The sequence below is a fragment of the Cyprinus carpio genome, chromosome A19 (genome assembly GCF_018340385.1).
Source record: "Cyprinus carpio isolate SPL01 chromosome A19, ASM1834038v1, whole genome shotgun sequence".
In the NCBI taxonomy this organism is placed as follows: domain Eukaryota; kingdom Metazoa; phylum Chordata; class Actinopteri; order Cypriniformes; family Cyprinidae; genus Cyprinus; species Cyprinus carpio.
In genome coordinates, this window is record NC_056590.1 from 22,070,697 (window position 1) to 22,090,051 (window position 19,355).

At 37.0% G+C, this 19,355-nt stretch overlaps 4 protein-coding genes across 4 annotated transcripts; 3 read left to right on the plus strand and 1 right to left on the minus strand.

Annotated features, from left to right (window-relative positions):
* Positions 1-2,831: 2,831 nt before the first annotated feature.
* Positions 2,832-5,314, plus strand: LOC109070192 (fatty acid-binding protein, heart). The gene is made up of 4 exons (XM_019086790.2): positions 2,832-2,990; positions 4,239-4,411; positions 4,754-4,855; positions 5,029-5,314. The coding sequence occupies exons 1-4, from the start codon at positions 2,918-2,920 to the stop codon at positions 5,080-5,082; spliced, it is 402 nt and encodes a 133-aa protein (XP_018942335.1). The 5' UTR covers positions 2,832-2,917; the 3' UTR covers positions 5,083-5,314.
* Positions 5,315-5,636: 322 nt separating this feature from the next.
* On the minus strand, positions 5,637-8,181 carry LOC109070191 (nucleolar protein of 40 kDa-like). The gene is made up of 8 exons (XM_019086788.2): positions 7,910-8,181; positions 7,672-7,751; positions 7,520-7,577; positions 7,328-7,428; positions 7,038-7,129; positions 6,824-6,924; positions 6,051-6,178; positions 5,637-5,897 (listed from the first exon to the last, which is right to left on the minus strand). Exons 2-8 carry the CDS (start codon positions 7,744-7,746, stop codon positions 5,739-5,741), a joined length of 714 nt encoding a protein of 237 aa, XP_018942333.1. The 5' UTR covers positions 7,747-7,751; positions 7,910-8,181; the 3' UTR covers positions 5,637-5,738.
* Positions 8,182-8,266: 85 nt separating this feature from the next.
* On the plus strand, positions 8,267-12,959 carry LOC109070189 (U5 small nuclear ribonucleoprotein 40 kDa protein). Its single transcript, XM_042777048.1, has 10 exons — positions 8,267-8,511; positions 9,392-9,521; positions 9,720-9,813; positions 9,951-10,116; positions 11,334-11,456; positions 11,547-11,667; positions 12,070-12,152; positions 12,335-12,396; positions 12,479-12,582; positions 12,702-12,959. Exons 1-10 carry the CDS (start codon positions 8,404-8,406, stop codon positions 12,749-12,751), a joined length of 1,041 nt encoding a protein of 346 aa, XP_042632982.1. The 5' UTR covers positions 8,267-8,403; the 3' UTR covers positions 12,752-12,959.
* Positions 12,960-13,751: 792 nt separating this feature from the next.
* LOC109070186 (sodium/potassium-transporting ATPase subunit beta-1-interacting protein 1) lies at positions 13,752-18,944 on the plus strand. Its single transcript, XM_019086782.2, has 8 exons — positions 13,752-14,000; positions 14,208-14,516; positions 15,881-16,018; positions 16,151-16,231; positions 16,661-16,858; positions 16,976-17,036; positions 17,126-17,207; positions 18,091-18,944. The coding sequence occupies exons 2-8, from the start codon at positions 14,463-14,465 to the stop codon at positions 18,098-18,100; spliced, it is 624 nt and encodes a 207-aa protein (XP_018942327.1). The 5' UTR covers positions 13,752-14,000; positions 14,208-14,462; the 3' UTR covers positions 18,101-18,944.
* The last annotated feature ends 411 nt before the right edge of the window (positions 18,945-19,355 follow it).

Consider the following 19,355-nt stretch of genomic DNA (forward strand, 5'->3'; position numbering starts at 1 on the left):
CTAGTTCTCATGATCTGTGTTTTAAAAAAAGGTTGACACACCTCTCTCTCTCTCTCTCTCTCTCTCTCTCTCTCTCTCTCTCTCTCTCTCTCTCTCTCTCTCTCTCTCTCTCTCTCCTTTTTCTCACAGTGACAGTCCACTCAAACACCAACCCGTTTCTGTCCATCACCTGTTTGTGTCAAATGTCAAAACACATGAACTCTGCATACCGTATTTAGTCACACATTTGTGTTGGGTTAACAGACACAGTGACAGTCCACTCAAATACCAAGTGTATAAAGATGAAAACCTGCATATTATGAATCATTCCAGAAGTGGCGTTATACAACACATAAGGTTATATCATCAGTGCTTTTGAGAGAACTGGCCTATATTTTACATCATTTGGTTTACACGGATAATACAAGCTTCCAAATTCAAGGGAAAAACTGTGAGAGCAGGAACAGAGTACTTGTAACTGTCGGTGAAGTGCAAAATGTCTTTGCTTTGCCACTTCAGTCTAATATTTATTTACTTAACAATCACAAACACTACAAAACTCAGAAACCATCTGAATGCTGTCAATACTGACACACCTGCAGTTTATGGGAAATATTGCATTTATAATACAATTCAGCAGTAATTGATCAACGCCAGTTGATAGTAATCTGCAGATTGAGGTGACAAAGAGAAGGGTGTGTGTCTGTGTGTATTTGTACATGCTCAAACAGGTGCATGTTTCAAAAGGTGTGTGAACGTTTCATATCATGTTCCCACAGGGGGATGATGAGTACAAACAGAGAAATCCTGGAACGTTTCTTCCAAAGAAACTTCTAAGGAAATTAACTATGTTTTATAGATTGTAGAGGTAGTGGCTAGTGACATACAGTGTGTCTAGTAACTTACATTGTTAATTTTATATTATTTATATACTATTATAGGATTCATTAATATGTAGAATTATCTTTTAATTTATATTTGCAATATTCATTTACATTTATGCTTGTAGTATTTATGTGCTTTTGTAATAAAAAACAAAACAAAATGTCAATATAGCTTAATTTTTTCAGTTTTAATTTGAGTAATTTTAGTAGTTCAGCTGCAGTGTATTTATTTTAGTTGCATGATTTCTAATTTTCTTTTATGTTTTTGGAAGTTTAAGTTTTTCATCTAATATATATATATTTTTTTTTTACTTTATTTCAGCCTTATTTTAATTACTGATAACAATTTTTTAATACTTTTTGTTAAAAGCGGTTATTGAACAAAAGAACCTACACCAGATGTCTAATGTTCATGAACTATAAAACAGCTGCTCTCTGATAACAATCTTCAACTTAACGTTACAAACTATAAAAAATTCAAGAGTTCAGCATTAAACCCAGACCTTATTGTGTGCAATCTTGGTATTCAGATCCTCCCCGCAGTTGTTTGGGGAAAAACTGTTCCACACATACTTGCTGAAACAGTTGTCTGTTTCAGACTGTGCAGCCTCATTTACAAACACTTGTAAATTCAGCCTTGCTGCTCAAAGGATAAACAGCAGCTGATACGGCTAGATCTTCACTGTCTCTTACTGAGCAGAAAGAACAGGCAATATTTTTTTTTTTTTTAAAAGAAGACATTCAGCCAAGAGTGTTTGGACATACGGCTGTGTCCTCAGTGACTTGTAAAAGAAGAGACACAAAGAGAAAAAGAGAATACGGCTAGATCTTCTATCTGTTCCCCCCTCCACACTGCGCTTCTCACTCTCTCTTTCTTGCCCTCTAAGCCAGACTTAAAATGAATCAATGCATTAGACAATGCAATATTTTTTTTTGTAAGTTACTTTTGATAAAAAGCACTAATAAATGAAGGTTTTTCAACAACAAACAAAATAACATTTTATTGATCTGTAACAATGAAAAAAAGACGACATTTTTACTTTTTTCAGTACAAAATTAACATATCAAAATCAAAAAGAGAACTGACTTCATACTTCACTATAAAAAGTATTATATATATATAAATATTTGTTTTTAGTTAACGTTAGACTGTAAAAAAAAAAGATTATTGGAGTACATTTTGCATAAAAAATTTACTTTATTAGTATTCACATTTAATGCAGTCTGTAACTAGCCATTTCTTTATAATTGTTTGTTAGTGAAATTTAATAGCAATTTCTGAGTGAAAACACCATTTTGTTTTCTGTGTATGGGTCGATAGTGGATATTTAGTGCATGCTCATTTGCCCCATTTAGATTATCTTTGCTTTCATTTAAAGTTATTTTTTATAACATTAACAATTTAACAATGCTATTAAATATAATCTTTAGCAAATCTTAAATTTGTATATTATAATGTTGTGATGTTTAAATTTATATTTAAAAGTTTTTTAGTTTTTTAATTTTATGAGACAAATAGTATAGTTTTTTTTATATCAGCCTTTTATTGTTTTTTAACATAATTATTGGCTTATCTGTATCAGCCATAATTTTAATACAAATCCATCCCAAATCAAGTCTTTCCTGAGGGTCCAAATGGGGAAACAATTTTGGACCAATACATTCATTTACATTTATTCATTTAGCAGACGTTTTTAAAGGTCAAATTCATATGGAAACTCTAAAGAAAGTGAAATGTCATGCATCGGTTTTGCACAGTCCCTTGACTTCCTTATCTTTCATTATTCTATCTTTCATAATTGACTCTCCTGCAATTCCCAAGTCCCCATCCCTCCGACCCCCCTGCCGCCTGTCTATCATCTCTCCTCTTCTCTCCAGACATTGCTCCTCCCTCATCCACCCCCCAAGCCTGTAGTGATGACATCACAAACACCAGTTATAAATCAACCAGTAAGATTGCAGGAGCTCAGTGGTGTTGTCTTACCCTCCTCTCTCACTCACTCTTTCTTTCTCGCTCTCATTCTTTGCTCTTGTTCTCTCACTCAGCTCTAAACATGGCAGACGTTTTTGTTGGCACATGGAACTTAAAGGAGAGCAAAAATTTCGATGACTACATGAAAGCCCTCGGTGAGTAAGGAGGGGGTGAGAGCTGTGGATGTATGCAGTGTGTATCGCTTTACTGCTAAACATAGGGTGTGTCTTTTGATGCAAGTAAGCACATGTTATTTGGGTGTGTGTTGTGGGTGATAGCTTCAGTGTGGGAAATGTGATCTGAAGAGCATTTATTGTGCAGGTGCATGTGTGCTGCTATGTTTGTGCATGGGTATGTTCAAGATGGAGTGCATGTGGTGCAGGGAGGGTCTCGATGAACCTCACACACGTGCTTTCACCCACACACAACCAGATTCATGCTGTAGTGTAGGGTGACTGTAGAGCTACTGTGGTTCTCTTGTATAAAATACAATGAGCCCTTTATTTTGCGAACTTGTTTTTTGAGAAAAAAAAATGTGCATACTGCCTACTGAATTTGGAACTATATCGTGACCTTAATTTTTTTTACACGAAACATATGGAAATGTGTCTTAGATACATGCCGGCCATTTTTTGGCCAGTTGTGTAGTATTTGTGATTTTAAAGTAGTGTTGAGTGACCTGTAGCTTAAGAGTGGAAGATGAGGGGGGAAAAAATCAATCAGCGTGCGACTGTATGGAGATTAGAGGAAGGAGGGAGGCAAGTGTGGGTGAGACAAAGTGGGGATTTTTTTCTTTCGACCAACCGCTTTCAGATTCATTGCTCTTCAGCGAACTGCAATGAGCCCTGATTTTCTGCTTTTTCTGTGGTCAAAGAAGAGTCTGCCCCATCTGCATTCACACACACACTCCCTCACAGTATTTGCTTAACAAATCAATAGTAATTGCTGCGTCTTCCCAAAACTGCACGTGTGCTGATTTGACCATTTTGACCGTTCCATATGTTCATTCGTGACTAACCCATGAATATATATATATATATATATATATATATATATATATCTTTGTTTATATATATATAGTCTTTGTTTAATTATTACTATTCTGCCCTTAAGCTATGCAGATTTTATCATTTAGAAATTAACAAAATTATTTTATATTTAAGGGCTTTATTTAATTAAACCCTTAGAAATGTTTTTAATTGGTCAAATTAAAATATTAATAAAAAATAAATAATTTATTATACTTAATATAATTTTTTACTTCTTTAGTTTACAGTACACACCTGTTTTTAAAATTATCATTGGTTCTTGATGCTGTCCATGTGAATTTCTCTGCATGTGGATTGTTGAAATGACTTCATACCTTTTTATAAAGTGTGTGTGTTGTGTTGTTTATTTATCAGGCGTGGGCTTTGCCACGCGTCAGGTTGGCAGTATGACCAAGCCTACAACCATCATTTCCATGGAGGGCGATGTCATTACACTCAAGACCGTCAGCACTTTCAAAACCACAGAAATCAAATTCAAACTGGGAGAGGAATTTGACGAGACCACTGCAGATGACCGTAAAGTCAAGGTAATAAGATCTCAATGTGCACAGAGCATTACTATTTTCAGTAGCTTTGAGATTTCTAAAGGCCTGTAGAATTTCATGACTGACACATTGTGAATTGGGTGAAAAACATTTAAGCTCATCTTGGATAACACAATAGGGTCTTGTTGGTGGGATACAAAGGTTTCTTTGAAGCCCCTGTGGGAGATTGACCTATCCCATGACATTCATCGGGTCAATCATTAATGTAGACATAGAAACGCCACTCATTGCTGCTCCTGGGTAACAAGAGAAAAAAATAAGTTTTCCAATTAAGAACTCTTTTGTCTTAATGCATTTACCCTGTTGCTTCTGTTTGTCCATCAGTCTGTGGTAACTTTAGATGGAGGCAAATTGGTTCATGTTCAGAAATGGGACGGTAAAGAGACGACCCTGGTCCGAGATGTCAATGACAACAACCTCACTCTGGTCAGTATTGTGTACTTACAGTAAGTGCCTCTTTTGGCAGGGAACAGAATTATAAGAACAGTCAGCAAACGCAAAACATGTTCTGCTGCCCATTTAGTGATTACTTTTGCCAATATTTATGGGTGTTTGAATGAATGTACATCAACAGGCCAATCTTTCTCTTTTATTAACAGACATTGACGCTTGGTGACGTTGTATCCACACGACACTATGTAAAGGGGGAATAAAGGGAAACCTCAGTCACAACCCATCCTCATCAGAGGTTATGTACATTTCCAGTGGTTTTTCTGTGGTGTTCTTCTGTTTCATTTGCACCGTTCCTCAAACAACTAAATAAAATTCCAACTTCATACCTCCAGATGTCTGTATTTGAGCTTATATACTGGGAGTGTGATATGCTTCTTCAGTCAGTGTTATGGCATATGCCTTTGTTCTACAATAAATGACATTTGCTCCAAATTGACCTTGTGCAATTTATTGTGTCAACATTTCCATCAAGCACTCCAGTGCTGTGCCATGTGTGTTTTTGTTGTTTAACAGGACTTAGTGTAACACACTGATATATTTCTGTGAGGTCTTTCTAATTTAAGCATTTTCCAGTGTCTGCTGGGTGACGCGCATGTGTTCTAAATCAAGCAACTGGATTTTGTCTGTGTGTTTCTGGGTGAAAGGCCATTTGGAGGTTGCACAGTGAACCTTTTAACCTTCACACGTGAAGGCAGTAACTTTTAATGGCCAAACATTATTAATCAAAACATTGAAAAAAAAAAAACATTGCAACATCATTTAGAAAGATTTAATCTTGATGTACATGTAAAACATAAAACCTGTTCTTGCACAAGCTTGTACATGCATATCACAACTATTTCACAATCCTAAATGATCACTTTGCCTTGTGTTTGTGTTTCTTGTGTTTTTTCTTCTTTTCTGAATGCGTGTGTGAATGCCTTGGCCGTTTGGCGTCTTCATCGCAGCTATCAGATGAAGAGTTGTCTCTTTTCTTCTCTTTCTTTTTCTTCTTTTCTTTTTTTGACTTCTTTTCCTGAAGGAAAAATGCAAAGGGGTGTCATGATCATGCAAATGTAACACAGATCAAGAAGTCTGCAACAGGTAAAACGAGCAGGGTTACACAACCGCTTACAGGCAGCATGTCATCTGGTGCAATAATTTTGCTGTCAGAGGGGTGTGTTTGTACCTTTTTACGTTTCTGGGGCTCTGACTGGGTTTGCTGACTGGTTGGCGGTGGCTCCACCTCTTCTTCTTCTTCTGGCACTAAACTGTACTGCAGTCCAGGCTTGGAGAAGCAGTCCTTTGCAAAGTGACCTCAATACAAACATACATACAACTCATTATTTATGAATTAAACACTGTCATAATAGATGTTCAGGGATTACACTCAATGTTTCACCATTTACAGAAAAATATTAAGCAATATGACTGTTTTCAACATTAATAATATTAAGAAATATTTCTTGTGCACCAAAGCATTATATTAGAATGATTTCTGAAGGATCATGTGACAATGAAGACAGGAGTAATGAAGCTGAAAATTCAGCATTGTCAAAGGAAGATATTAAATTTTAAAATGTATCAAAATAGAAAAGTTATTTAAATAACATTTCACAATTTTACAGTTTTTACTGTATTTTTTATCAAATAAATGCAGCCTTGGTGAGCTTAAGAGACTTATTTCAAAAACATTTTTAAAAATCTGACCCCAAACTTTTGAACGGCATTGTAACTACAACAAAATGTAAATAAGTCACATCACTAGCACTGTCCTTCATATAATCTAACTTAGAGTTGTTTTTCAGTAGATTTTCTTTATTTTACAAAAATGTTTGTATTTTGGCTGATTCTTGTTGAAATAGGGTTGAGTTTAAGATAAAAATATGTTGTCTGTAATAGGGTCAGAAGTCTAATGTACACTGGAATTGGGTCAGATTGACATAACCTGGAGGTTCATACCTCTGCAGCCACACTTTTTGCATGTGGTGTTGAGCACAGCCTCCAGCGTGATCTTCTGCTCAGTATGATCTCTAAACTGTCTCCGGCGACGTTCGTCCTGTCTGTGTGAATATTTATGCACAATTTGGTATGGTTATGAATTACTTAACCTCCTATAATTACAAGGTTTTTTTTTTGCTCAAACAAAGCACTCATGTATCATACAACCACTTACTCTGCCATAACATTGTTGGGGTCTAGGTCCCGCCCAGTGCCTTGATTGACAGCCTTCATAGAGAAGGACAGTTTCACTTTATCATCTTTCATCTGATAGTGGATGGAAATCAAAAAGTATTATTAAAATACCGTATCTGAATTATAACGACACTAAACCCATGTTTATTCAGTGCTGCATGTAAAATCACAGCATAAATTTCACTTTTAGTAGATGCAATGTAAATATGTTGGTAACAGTACAAAATGACATTGATATTGTTGTATTTGCAACATGCAAGTTGAATCTACCTCTCTGCCGATTACTTTTATCCACACTTGTTCCCCTACATCAACAAGTTCAGCAGGGTTATCCACCCGACAGGACGACATCTCACTCTTATGAACCAGACCTGCCAAAACAACACACAAATAAACAAAAATATGTGTGTGTTCATCTTCATTTAAACAAGAACACACATCTTGATGACTCTCCAACTGTACCTTGTTTTCTGTATCCTGGAATCTTAACAAAAGCACCGTATGTTGTTACAGAAACTACCTAGTAAATAAGAAAACAAGAAGATGAATAAATCAATAACAGAATATTTCAATGTGATTTTTTTATGCTACATATGGTGATTCTTAAATCTAACCTCTCCCTTCAGAATGCTGTACATAGGTGGCAGTCCATCCAGACCAGCTGGCTCTCTCATCCGATCCTCTGCCATCACACCTACAGAGGTACACATATGGTTTGCCATCTGTCTGTAACTAGTTCTTTAACTAGACATGCTAAAGCATAAAACAAAATTAAATCTAAAGATGACATCCTTAGTGTTTATGTAATGCATCTCATGCCAGATTAGAATATGCCGAGATCAATGAACTTACCTGATGGACTAAGAATCAGGTCTAGGAGAGCGTTTTGTTTTTTGGGTTTTTTTTTTTAGGTCTAGGAGAGTTTACCGTAATTTGAAAAGAACAAGATGACTGCAAAGTGCACGTGCTAAATCGTCGCAGTTTTAATTACAAAAATCATTATCCAATAAAAATAAATGGTCAAATGTAAATGCCGAGAGCTACGTTACTATTTAATACTCTACAAAACATCCCAACGCAAAGCGTAAATACATTTCGAGCAGTACCTTTCCCTTGTTTGGATGAAGCATGAGTTGCAGTAGCAATGCATTGTCTTCCGGTTCAGAGATTTAACAGTAGCCAATAAGATCGCGTTGTGCGTGATTCAGCCAATCAGAAGACTTCGTGTTACCGGATGTGTTTCACTCGGCGAGCGTGTGTAGCTCAGTGGTGGCTTCATTTGAAAAGAAGCTGATAGTTTTGAGCGTTTTTCATTTATCGTAGGGTTTTGAGTATTTTTCACAACAATGATCGAGCCGAAGAAGCGCGGCGCAGAGATGGCAGTCGTTCCCGCCGGAGTGAAGAGGCCCCGGACAGAGCTGGTGGCAGCAGCGCAGTCCCAGCTCTCTGCGATGGTAAGACTGAGAGCTGAAGGCTGAAGGATAAGACTAGCTGGGGCTCAGGATTTTGTATGCTGGCTATGTTGTATTTACGGGACTTTGGTTCATCCTACTGATTTGAATCTTTTGATATTCGCCTAAACGATTCGTTCAGTGAATCTTTCTACAGGCTACATGAACTTTCGTTCTAATTCAAATTTCATACGTCTGTGCAAACAAAAATTAAAGAGAAAAAAAGCTACAAAAATAAATAAATAATACAAAAATACAATCGGGAATAATAATATCAAATACATTCTTTGTAAAGCTAACAAACTTTTAAAATCTTTACAGCTTTCTTATTTAAATAGTCTCTAATATATGTACAGGCTTACTTCAGTCAACAAAATCATTAAGTTATTTTTTTTATAAGTGAACTTGCATTTATGAATGAATATTTTATTTTATGAATAAAAGTGAGAGAGGTCTGAAACACTGAATATTTTCAGTAAATGTCTGTATCTTACACCACAATGTTACAGAGACAAGTATTATGACTGAGTCATTTAATCTTTCTTTCAAAAGATTAATTCAAAAACAGAGTCGTCCACAACCAAAACAGGTCCTATTATTTTTATTATTACAATATGTGTTTATGCAAGTCTACTACAAGTTTAAGGATTATACACACTTTCCCCACAATTAACATCAACAAAAAAGAGATTACAATGAATTAAAAAAATATTGTGCAAAGAAGCAAACGAGAAGGATTTTAGATTCCAAAACATTGCCATCTGCAGTCAAAGTTTAGTGGGTGCATGATTGGGGGGGAAGCTTCATCATCCTTGAGTATTTATAACAGCACCTGCATAAGCAAACATTAATCTGTGTGTGTGTGTGTTTGTGTCAATGTCAGGGCCCCCCGCGCAGCTCCAGTCTGCAGGCTCCTATAATGCTGCTTTCTGGTCACGAAGGTGAAGTATACTGCTGCAAATTTCACCCTAATGGAGCCACGTTAGCCTCCTCTGGATATGACCGCCTCATCTGTGAGTCACATGACATTTGGTATTTTATTGTGTATATATATATATATATATATATATATATATGTATGTATGTATGTGTGTATGTGTGTATATATATAATATATTATTTTTTTTATGTGTATTTAGTTTTGATGTAATGATTCGCATGTGTGTTTGAATTGCTTTCGGGGATTGTGTCTAATGCCCATGTTCTTGTAGTGCTGTGGAATGTATATGGAGACTGTGAGAACTATGCAACACTTAAAGGCCACAGTGGAGCTGTGATGGAGCTTCATTATAACACTGATGGCAGGTGCGTTTGTGTAAAAGACAAAAAAAAATGCTCTGCATCATTTACGTCATTTTAAACATTTATACTGTAGGTTATATATTCTTATTCTATAAATGCATAATTCTGTCACATACTAAGTGTGTGTTTGTGTCCTCCAGTCTGCTCTTTTCAGCCAGTACAGACAAGACGGTGTGTGTGTGGGACAGTGAGACAGGGGAGCGTGTGAAACGTCTGAAAGGACACACATCCTTTGTGAACTCATGTTTTCCGGCTCGGCGTGGCCCACAGCTGGCCTGTACGGGCAGTGATGATGGAACTGTAAAGGTAAATTCAATTCAGTCTAGACTCGAAACTCTAAAAAAAGCTCTATTATGATTTTTACATTTTTGATTAGGTTAAGGATATAGTGGAAGTGCAGCTGCATCATTAATTGTTGCGTTAAAAGATAACATGGCTATAAAATTAAAGGGATAGTTCACCCAAAAATGAACATTTTCTCATTAATTACTCATGCTCATTACTCCAAACCCATATTTCGGAACACAAATGAAGACATTTTAAATGTTCTCTCATCATTTTTGTCTATCCAGTAGACCTTAATCAGGTAAGACGTCATATTGAATATAATATGAGCGATAGACTTACAGTCTTTACAATGGCACGCACTGTATAAAGCTAGATAGTATAATTTTCACAACTCACAACCCTTTTTTGTTGTGTTTTTGCTTTTTCGGAAAACCGTTATGTCAGTTGAACATTCAGTATGTTGTAAAGAACAGTACAGTCCGCTGAACACACTGTACTTTTATCAGTCACAGCCTCGCTTTCATTCCTGTCAAAAATTAAATATGGTGCTACCTTGATTAAGGTCTGTGAAAGTCTTTGCAGCCAAAATTTTCATACTTCAAAAATTATAAATAGACATAGTAAATGTAAATGTTCTGTCTTCAGAACAGAAATGATCGCTTTATATGGCACAACTGATTTATTATAGGCTTTTATTCACATAAACATTGACCAGTGCACATACATAAAGCACATCAAATGTGTCATGGAGCTGGCGGAGGTTTTGTAAGAGGTTGAGTATGTTGATGGCAGTTCAGCAATTATTCTGTATCCTTCCTCTATCCTTCCTTAGATCCAGATATTAGCTTAGATCTTTTAACCATTATGCAACCACCACCTTTCAATTGCTACATTTTACAGAGAAAACAGGACGTCATCAGCACTGGTAGAATCTAAATGAACACCCTTATTTTAAACTGAAAATTGTTTGTATCAAACTGTTGTGCTCAAGGGGACATCTGTTTAAATGCAACCTGGTTTGTGAGCCCAACCCATTCCCATTTATAACTAAAATCTCTGCTGTCCTGTCTTGTATGAAAAGGCATACTGTATACCCAGTAAATAAAATACATTTTGATAATGTTTGATAGTTGTTACAGTGAGTCTTTAGGATGCTGTTTATTATTCATTTTATTGTTGATTGAAATGTCTAGATAAAACATGAGAGAATTTGAACTGTTCATGTGTTATTGTAGCTGTGGGACATCAGGAAGAAGGCCTCTGTTCATACTTTCCAGAACACATATCAGGTTCTTAGTGTAACATTCAATGATACCAGTGACCAGATCATCTCAGGAGGCATCGACAACGACATAAAGGTTTGTGTGCTACAAATACTCAGCACCTGTGTATGGGCTCTTGTGCCTGAATATGTTTGTACATAAATTTAAAAGTGTTTTGTGTTGTAGGTATGGGACCTCAGACAGAACAAGCTGATTTACAGTATGCAGGGTCATGGAGACTCTGTGACAGGTCTGAGTCTCAGTGCAGATGGTTCCTACCTTCTGTCTAACTCAATGGATAACAGCGGTAAGCATAAATGCTTGTGTGCAAAGGTTTGGGGTCAGTGTGATTTTTATTTTTTATTTTTTTTGTGTGTGTGTGTTTGAAAACAGTAATATATTAAATATTTTAATATATTTAAAAATTTTACTTATTCTGTGAAGGCAAATCTGAATTTTCAGCATCATTACTCCAGTCTTCAGTGTCACATGGTTCTTCAGAAATCATTCTGATTTGGTGCTATTTCTTATAAGTTTAAAAAACGTGACTTGTATGCTGTATACAGTATTAATTTCTAAAAATATATGTGTATATTTTACTGACACCAAACTTTTAAATGGTAGTGTATGTGTACCTGTTATGAGTGTGTGCATGACTGACTGTGTACATCTGCTACATATGCTGATGTTTTATGTGTGTCCGGAACAGTGCGTGTCTGGGATATCCGTCCATTTGCACCAAAGGAGAGGTGTGTGAAGATCTTTCAGGGAAATGTCCATAACTTTGAGAAGGTAAGCACAATTCTCTCTGTATATTTACAGAAAAAAAAAAAAATATATATATATATATATATATCTCGGGGTGAATTATCATTTCATTCTTATAACGAACATTACTGATGCTGAGCTGGAAGTTCATACTGCCGGGCCAAAGGTTTTTGTAATGAAAGTTTCTTTTTGTGTGTGTGTTTTAGAATCTTCTCAGATGCTCTTGGTCTCCTGATGGGAGTAAGATTGCAGCTGGTTCTGCTGACAGGTATGGGTGTTTTTGTGTGGGTTATGCAGTGTTTGCACAGTATGATTATGTTTGAGGTTAATGTGATGTGTTTGTGCTGTAGGTTTGTGTATATTTGGGACACAACATCCCGTAGGATCGTTTATAAGCTCCCTGGTCATGCTGGGTCTGTGAATGAGGTTGTTTTCCATCCAGAAGAACCAATTGGTAAAATATATTTTTATTAAAATATTATACATATCTGGAATTGAAAAAGGAGCACATTCCTCCCATACTGTTTACCTACTTCTGCTCCATGTGTGACTCCATTATTTTGTCTTCCACAGTTCTCTCTGGATCCAGTGATAAACGTCTTTACATCGGAGAGATTCAATAACTTTTGTGATTCAGTGTTTATGTGTGTGTGAATGCTGTTTATGTGACTGTGTCTGAATGTGAGAGTGAGAAGAGGATGGGTAGAGGGGGATATGATTTGGACTTTTGCCAACAGTGTTTGATTTGAAAACAGCGATGACCAGTTGGGGGGAAATATGTTGAATGATGGCTTTTTGTTATGATTTTTAATAAACCTGTTTCTAGAATTATTATGTGCACTGTCAGTTTGTATAAAAAGTATGGTATATGTCCAGTTGATAACTGAAAACAAATGATCCAGGTTATCCAGAATGATATAAGAAATAAAAATATATGCATGTAACACATAATATATAATTAGTATATGCATGATAACAAGATAAACAAAAACATCTGAGCTTTATTTATTTTTTTCATGATAAGTGTAATAAACTGGCTTAGTGGCCTGAAATATTTCTTCTTCATTTTGACACTTATCTTTCTATTTCATTTTAATGGCAAAAATTAAAATCTGCAGGACTTTTTAGAATTTGAAATTCAGCTTTTCAATGTGGATTGGGCTCCACATACAGTATATAATTTTAGATAACTTTTGAACTGTTCATCACATTGACTTAAATACGGTAATCTTGTACCATTTTGATATAAAATACAAAGAGAAACAAAAAATATTATAGTCATTGTTATTAACAACATCAAGTGCATTAAACATATTCCTCAAAGTCTGGGGTTCATGAAGGGACTTTAGTGGGTTTGTGAAGTAATAAAAGGCTGAAACCATAAAAATGTTAAATTAAATATTTTTTAAATCACAACAACCAAAATAAACTTAAAAAAATATTATACCTGTTTACCTGCATGTCATGTCATCATGTGAATAATATATAATCATGTTATCAATAAACAAGTAACTAGTCTGATTACGAATCAAGTAAGTTTGTAGGTATTTATCTTGTCATCATGATAATATTAGTTTCAAAGGAGTCATTTTTGCAGGTTGACATTAGAGCCGCATGATGATTTTCTTTGTGCGCTGTAAAACGCCTCGTTGTTGTGCCGAGCGGGCGGTGAGCGTCTCTATGCGGTTGCGCGAGCTGGTTGCAGACTCGCACGAGGGTGTCTGATTTCCACCCACAAACCCCGCTCCGCTCACCCTCCCGATGCCGATGTTGACAAAGAGCCGGAGCAGGAGGATGGTCACTCGAGCTACAGCGCCAGTCTGAGACCCCTGACGGCACATCAGCTCGGAACAACGACTAGCGGACCTCACTGTAAGTCACAAAGGCTCGCTTTGTGCTCGCTCCAGATTTCATTTGCGTTATTTTCTTACCTCGCGCCCTTACACCCCCCGCTCGCGCTCCGTCTGATGCTTATCATATGATGCTCATTGCTGCCAGTTAAACGCGCTCTCTGACTCTTCCTCTGTTCTTTGTGTTATTTTGGGTTTGTCTGCGCTTGGTACCCGGTACGGGATGAAGGTGTGGCAGATTTGCTAGGATTCGGAACCGCAGTGGGGCTGTAGGTAGGACGCTTCAGTTAGGACGGTTCAGCGGAGGAGATCCGGGATGACCAGAAGCCATCCGAAAGCATCTACGCACCGAAGCATGCACGCGGCCCGGTGGGCTTCGTGATGTTTTGAACGGTAATCGTGAAGCAAGACGCTGGACCTCACCGGGGACTCCGCTTTCTCCCGACGCCTTGCGGGGCCCAAGCCGTGCCTCAAGCGCGAGAGCATGGGTCGGTGCGACGGGAGGTGCACGCTGGTGGTCATCTGCTGTCTGCAGCTGGTAAGACAGTCTTGTTCGTGTTCAAGTCAAATCTAATCTTTCCTGGTGAAAAAACATATAGAGGGATTGTGTGAGAGGACGCTGGGGTTGTGATTTGGTGAAGCCAAGGGAGAAGGTGTCCTCGTTCCCATTTCTTAGTCGAGTAGCCTAGCATGTCAAAACTTTTCTTGGAGAAACTTCATGCCCCAGATATGTATGCATATGCATGATTTGTGTAACACACATGTGAGGATGAGGGGCCTCCTGAGGAAGGGGCTCTTTTATCATAGGGCTGTGAGCTGGGGCTCCAGGCAGTTTCCATGGAAACAGCTGCTGCACGGAGCTTTGGGATTGCTCCTATGTGTGTGGAGACATTATTTTTATTTATTTGCCATTGGCTTAAGTAAGTTTAATGGTCCACTGCAGCCTGTACTGCCGATTCAGTGATAACAGGTAGGGCCTCACAGGTTGAATCTTTTGACTGTTTTAGGCTTTTCACACCCAGTGATCTTCTTAAAAACCTGATTTCCATACAGAATAAGTCCAAATAAGTTAGAACTTAACTAATTAAAGTGCACTTCTCGTCAAAAGTTTGAAATATTTTTGAAAGATATTAATATTGTGCATATAATAATATTTTGCTTACTATTTTTGTGGAAATATTTAGCTTTGCCATCACAGGAATAAGTTGTATTTTAAAATTAATATTCAAATGATATTTTAAATTGTAATAATATTTTACAAGATTACTGTTTTTTTTTTTACTGTATTTTTTCTCAAATAAATGCAACTTTGGCGAGCATAAGAGGCTTGGAGGTTTTGGCTAAACTAACCCACCACAATGGCAAAGAAGAGTCTTTGTACTCCATCATCAAATTAGTCAAAATATTTAATAAAAAATTTAATAAAAATGTGAGTGGCAGAGAATGTGCAGTACTTTGTCAGTGATGGACGTTCGAGTGTACGGAAATCATCTGAGCTTTCTGGCACAGAGTCCCTGTGGCTGATGATCCTATTCTGAAGAACTTTCCATCTCTCCTGCATGTGATTAATGTGCAGTCGTGTACTGGGCTGTTTCTTGGATGGATGCTGCACATGTTAATTCCTGCCAGGAATAATAGCCAGCAATACCAGACTTTGTGTACCATTTTCCTGCCAATATAACTTGGGAGTCTCCTGCACAAGCTTGTTTTGCCTGTCTGATGTTTGCCTAAATAAACCCAGTATAGCTCGTTTTGAAGTCTGCAAAGACATGGGACAAGGTTCGACGACTATATATGATGTTGTTTGTATTGGCACAAGCTTTTTGTGCACACTTATGTATGTGTAAATTTTTGTAATCTTGGGACGGTTGTGTATGTAAAGTGTTCTTGGTTTGTTCACAGGTCGCTGCATTACAGAGGCAGGTGTTTGACTTTTTGGGATTTCAGTGGGCTCCCATCCTTGCCAATTTCCTCCATATCATGGCCATCATTTTGGGAGTGTTTGGAACTGTGCAAATCCGCTCAAGATATCTTATACTGGTAGGAAAAAGAGCACATTTGTTTCTGCCCACATTTTGCATTTACAGCTGAAAATTGGTTTGCTATTTGCATTGTCTCATATGCATTTGTTAATATGTGCACATATACAGTATGCATGTCTGTCACTTTCAGTATGCTGTGTGGCTTGTGGTCTGGGTTGGCTGGAACTCTTTTATCATCTGCTTTTATCTGGAAGTTGGTCACCTGTCACAGGTAGGTGATTTACTGCAGTGGTCCAGACTCCAGTCTATGATAAATCATTGTGTAAATACACCAAAGAGTCTGATTAAATGTTTGATTTTATGCCTTGTTATGTTTTAATCTTAAGAGTCAACATGAAACGGCATTCATAAACCATTTTATTACTGTATTTATGAAAGAAAGGGCATTTTATTTGATTTTGTATTGATCCTGAAAAGCGGGCATCCTGCAAAATAGTGGAGTTTATCAGTTAACATTATCCAAAATGATAATAGGGCTTCTTTGTAATCTTTAAATTAAAATATTTAAAGATTACAAGGAACAAAAGCATTTTTTCTTCGGAAAAACTAAGAATTTGGATTAAGAAAGTACATAGCGTCGATGTTGAGTTCATGATTAGGGTATTTTTGCCTTTTAAATCCTGTTTGTGTTCTGCTGTAGGACAGGGATTTCCTAATGACATTTAACACATCGCTTCATCGTTCCTGGTGGATGGAGAATGGGCCTGGTTGCTTTGTTACTCCAGTGCCTGACTCACCATTGGCTCCTCAGGATCATCATGTGATCACTGTCAGTGGCTGCCTACTGGACTACCAATACATAGAGGTGGTCAGCTCAGCCTTGCAAGTGTTTCTTGCAGTGAGTACTTACATTTGATCTCTTTTCTTTTCATTTACAAAAGTATGTGCACATGAATGTTTGGCAGAGAAGTAGGATAACTGATTGGCTGTTAACATATTTTGTTCTGTGTTTCAGCTCTTTGGATTTGTTTACGCCTGCTATGTTGGTAAAGTCTTCCTGGATGATGAGGACACCTGTAAGTATTCTGGGCTTTTGTTAGAACCTGAAAGTGAATTACAGTGCCAATAAAGTGCTTGAGTTTTGAGTCCTCTCACTCTGTTGCAGTTGATTTCAGTGGTGGATTGGACTCGTATAGTTACCAGCCTCCACAAAAGAGTTCTCAATTACAGATGCAACCTCTCTATACGTAAGTACACATAGCTTCAATAAATTATGCATTCTCAAATATCAGAACCATTCTTTACTTAAAAATTGTATTCTTTTTAAAAATTCATAGTCTCTAGAAATGTTTTTGAATATAGTGTGTTCACACCAGGAAAACTAGTTAACAACTTTCTTTTTTCAAAATAAATTTTGTCTTTTGTTTTGAAAAAAAAAAACAAAAACGTTTATATTATGTATTTATATTTTTTAAATTAATTTTATTATTCATTATTTACATGGAATAACAAGTGCACAAATGACAAACCTGCTAATTCATAACACAAATACAAATGTAAAAAATAAAGGAGGGGGTTGGTGCCCAGATATCCTGTCCATAGAGTCAGCCAGTACATTATCCAAAAAGTGATGCCATAATGGAAAGATGCATTATGGGATCATGAACATTAAAAAAAGAAAAATAAATAAATAGTGTGATGTGGTGTTACAAAACATTTCTTGTTTAATTCAGCAAGTGATGTCCAGGAAATGTTATTATTTGTTCATTTCTTTATCAGTTAATTTATTTTTCAATGTATCGATTTATTAGTTTACTTTTTATAATTTATTTACTTATTATCTGTTATTATTTATTTAGTGTAAAAATGCTTTAACTAGCTGGGCAATAATTTATAAGTCAAGAAAAATTATAAAAGGGCTGCCGCTGATAGTACTTGGGATTTGGAATTAATTGTAGCGTGCTCTATTATGTAATGCTCATTTTGCCATCTATGGTCATTCTGCTGTTGAAACTATGTACCAGAAAAAAACTATTAGTATGGTAGTACTTTAAACACAGCCTATTTCTTTAGAAACCTCACTTTGTGTCCGTTTGTAATTTTTGAACATTCTTTTATGTATATATACAGGGCTGGATAGAAACCTGAGGGAAAAAGCTGCTTATCGCTGACCGATGAAGTCCTCTGCATTGTGGGAAATGTTCTACCAGCTTCAACGTCTGTGTCTCTTGAACTTTGTCTCCCTCTATTGGAGAAAATCTATAGTGCAGCACCAGCCAGAGTTCTGGAGAGAGAACAAGCGTATGGACAGGACCACAACAAGATGCTTAAAGCCTCATTGAGACAAGCATTATTAAACAGGACTTGAAGACAGTATCAGATCTTCTGTGTGTGAGAGAGTGTGTGTGTTTGAGCACAAAGGCCTTTGTACATGTTTGTGCATTCACAAGGCGGCCAACCTTTGACCCAGGTAATCTTTGAACACATCCCGGAGCGACCCGTTCAGCTCTTTCTGGTGTGTGTGTGTGTAGGAGAAAGATTGTTTATACTCTGATATAAGACAATATAATGTAATGTGTTAGATGAATGTTTTAGGTTGTGTATTTGGGGAATGCTGTAGGACTTTGTGCATGTAAAAACTCACGATAGAGGAGTTGTGCCTCTGGGTGGCCCTCATGTGTCTGCGTGCATGAATGTGTGTTTTTGATTGTGTCGATGTACACGGACGACAAGTTTTGATTTGTACTCATGCACCTGACGCATAATGTGACTAGCCATAAATGTTTATTTGAACACAAGCTTAGAATGAATGTATGTTCATGTACAATACTTGTTCCAGGAAGGCTGTGTTTGTGAGTGAGAGAGAGAGAGAGAGAGAGAGAGAGCGAGAGAGAGAGAGAGAGAGAGAGAGCGAGTGTGGGTGCGAGAGGGACACACCTGAAGGGTGGGATAGTTGTTCAGCATAATAAACTCTTTCTAGATTATTCTTTGTCTTGGTCACTTATAAGTGCACCACAGAGGACCTTTGTGAAATAAAACACAATTTTTATTCCCTCAAATACATATGGATGAGGATAAAAAGCCTAGTTTTCACAGGGTTGTGTATAAAACTGGTGTTCGCTAGGGAGTGCTGTGAATCAGATAGGAAGACAGTGGACAGACCAGTTTTATCTCTTTGAATGTCAATTGCAATAGCTCGCTCACAGCCAATGTCCTCCTGCTCTTCACACAAAGGCAGTTAAGTAGCTGCTCACATTTCAAACAGCCTGTTATTTTAGAATGAGTGCAGTTTATAATGAACTACATGCATCTTTTGTACTACCTCATGGTTTTTGCAGCTTGTTAAAGAGAGAAACGAAACATTCATTAATCCCACTGGTAAAATGTGAGACCAA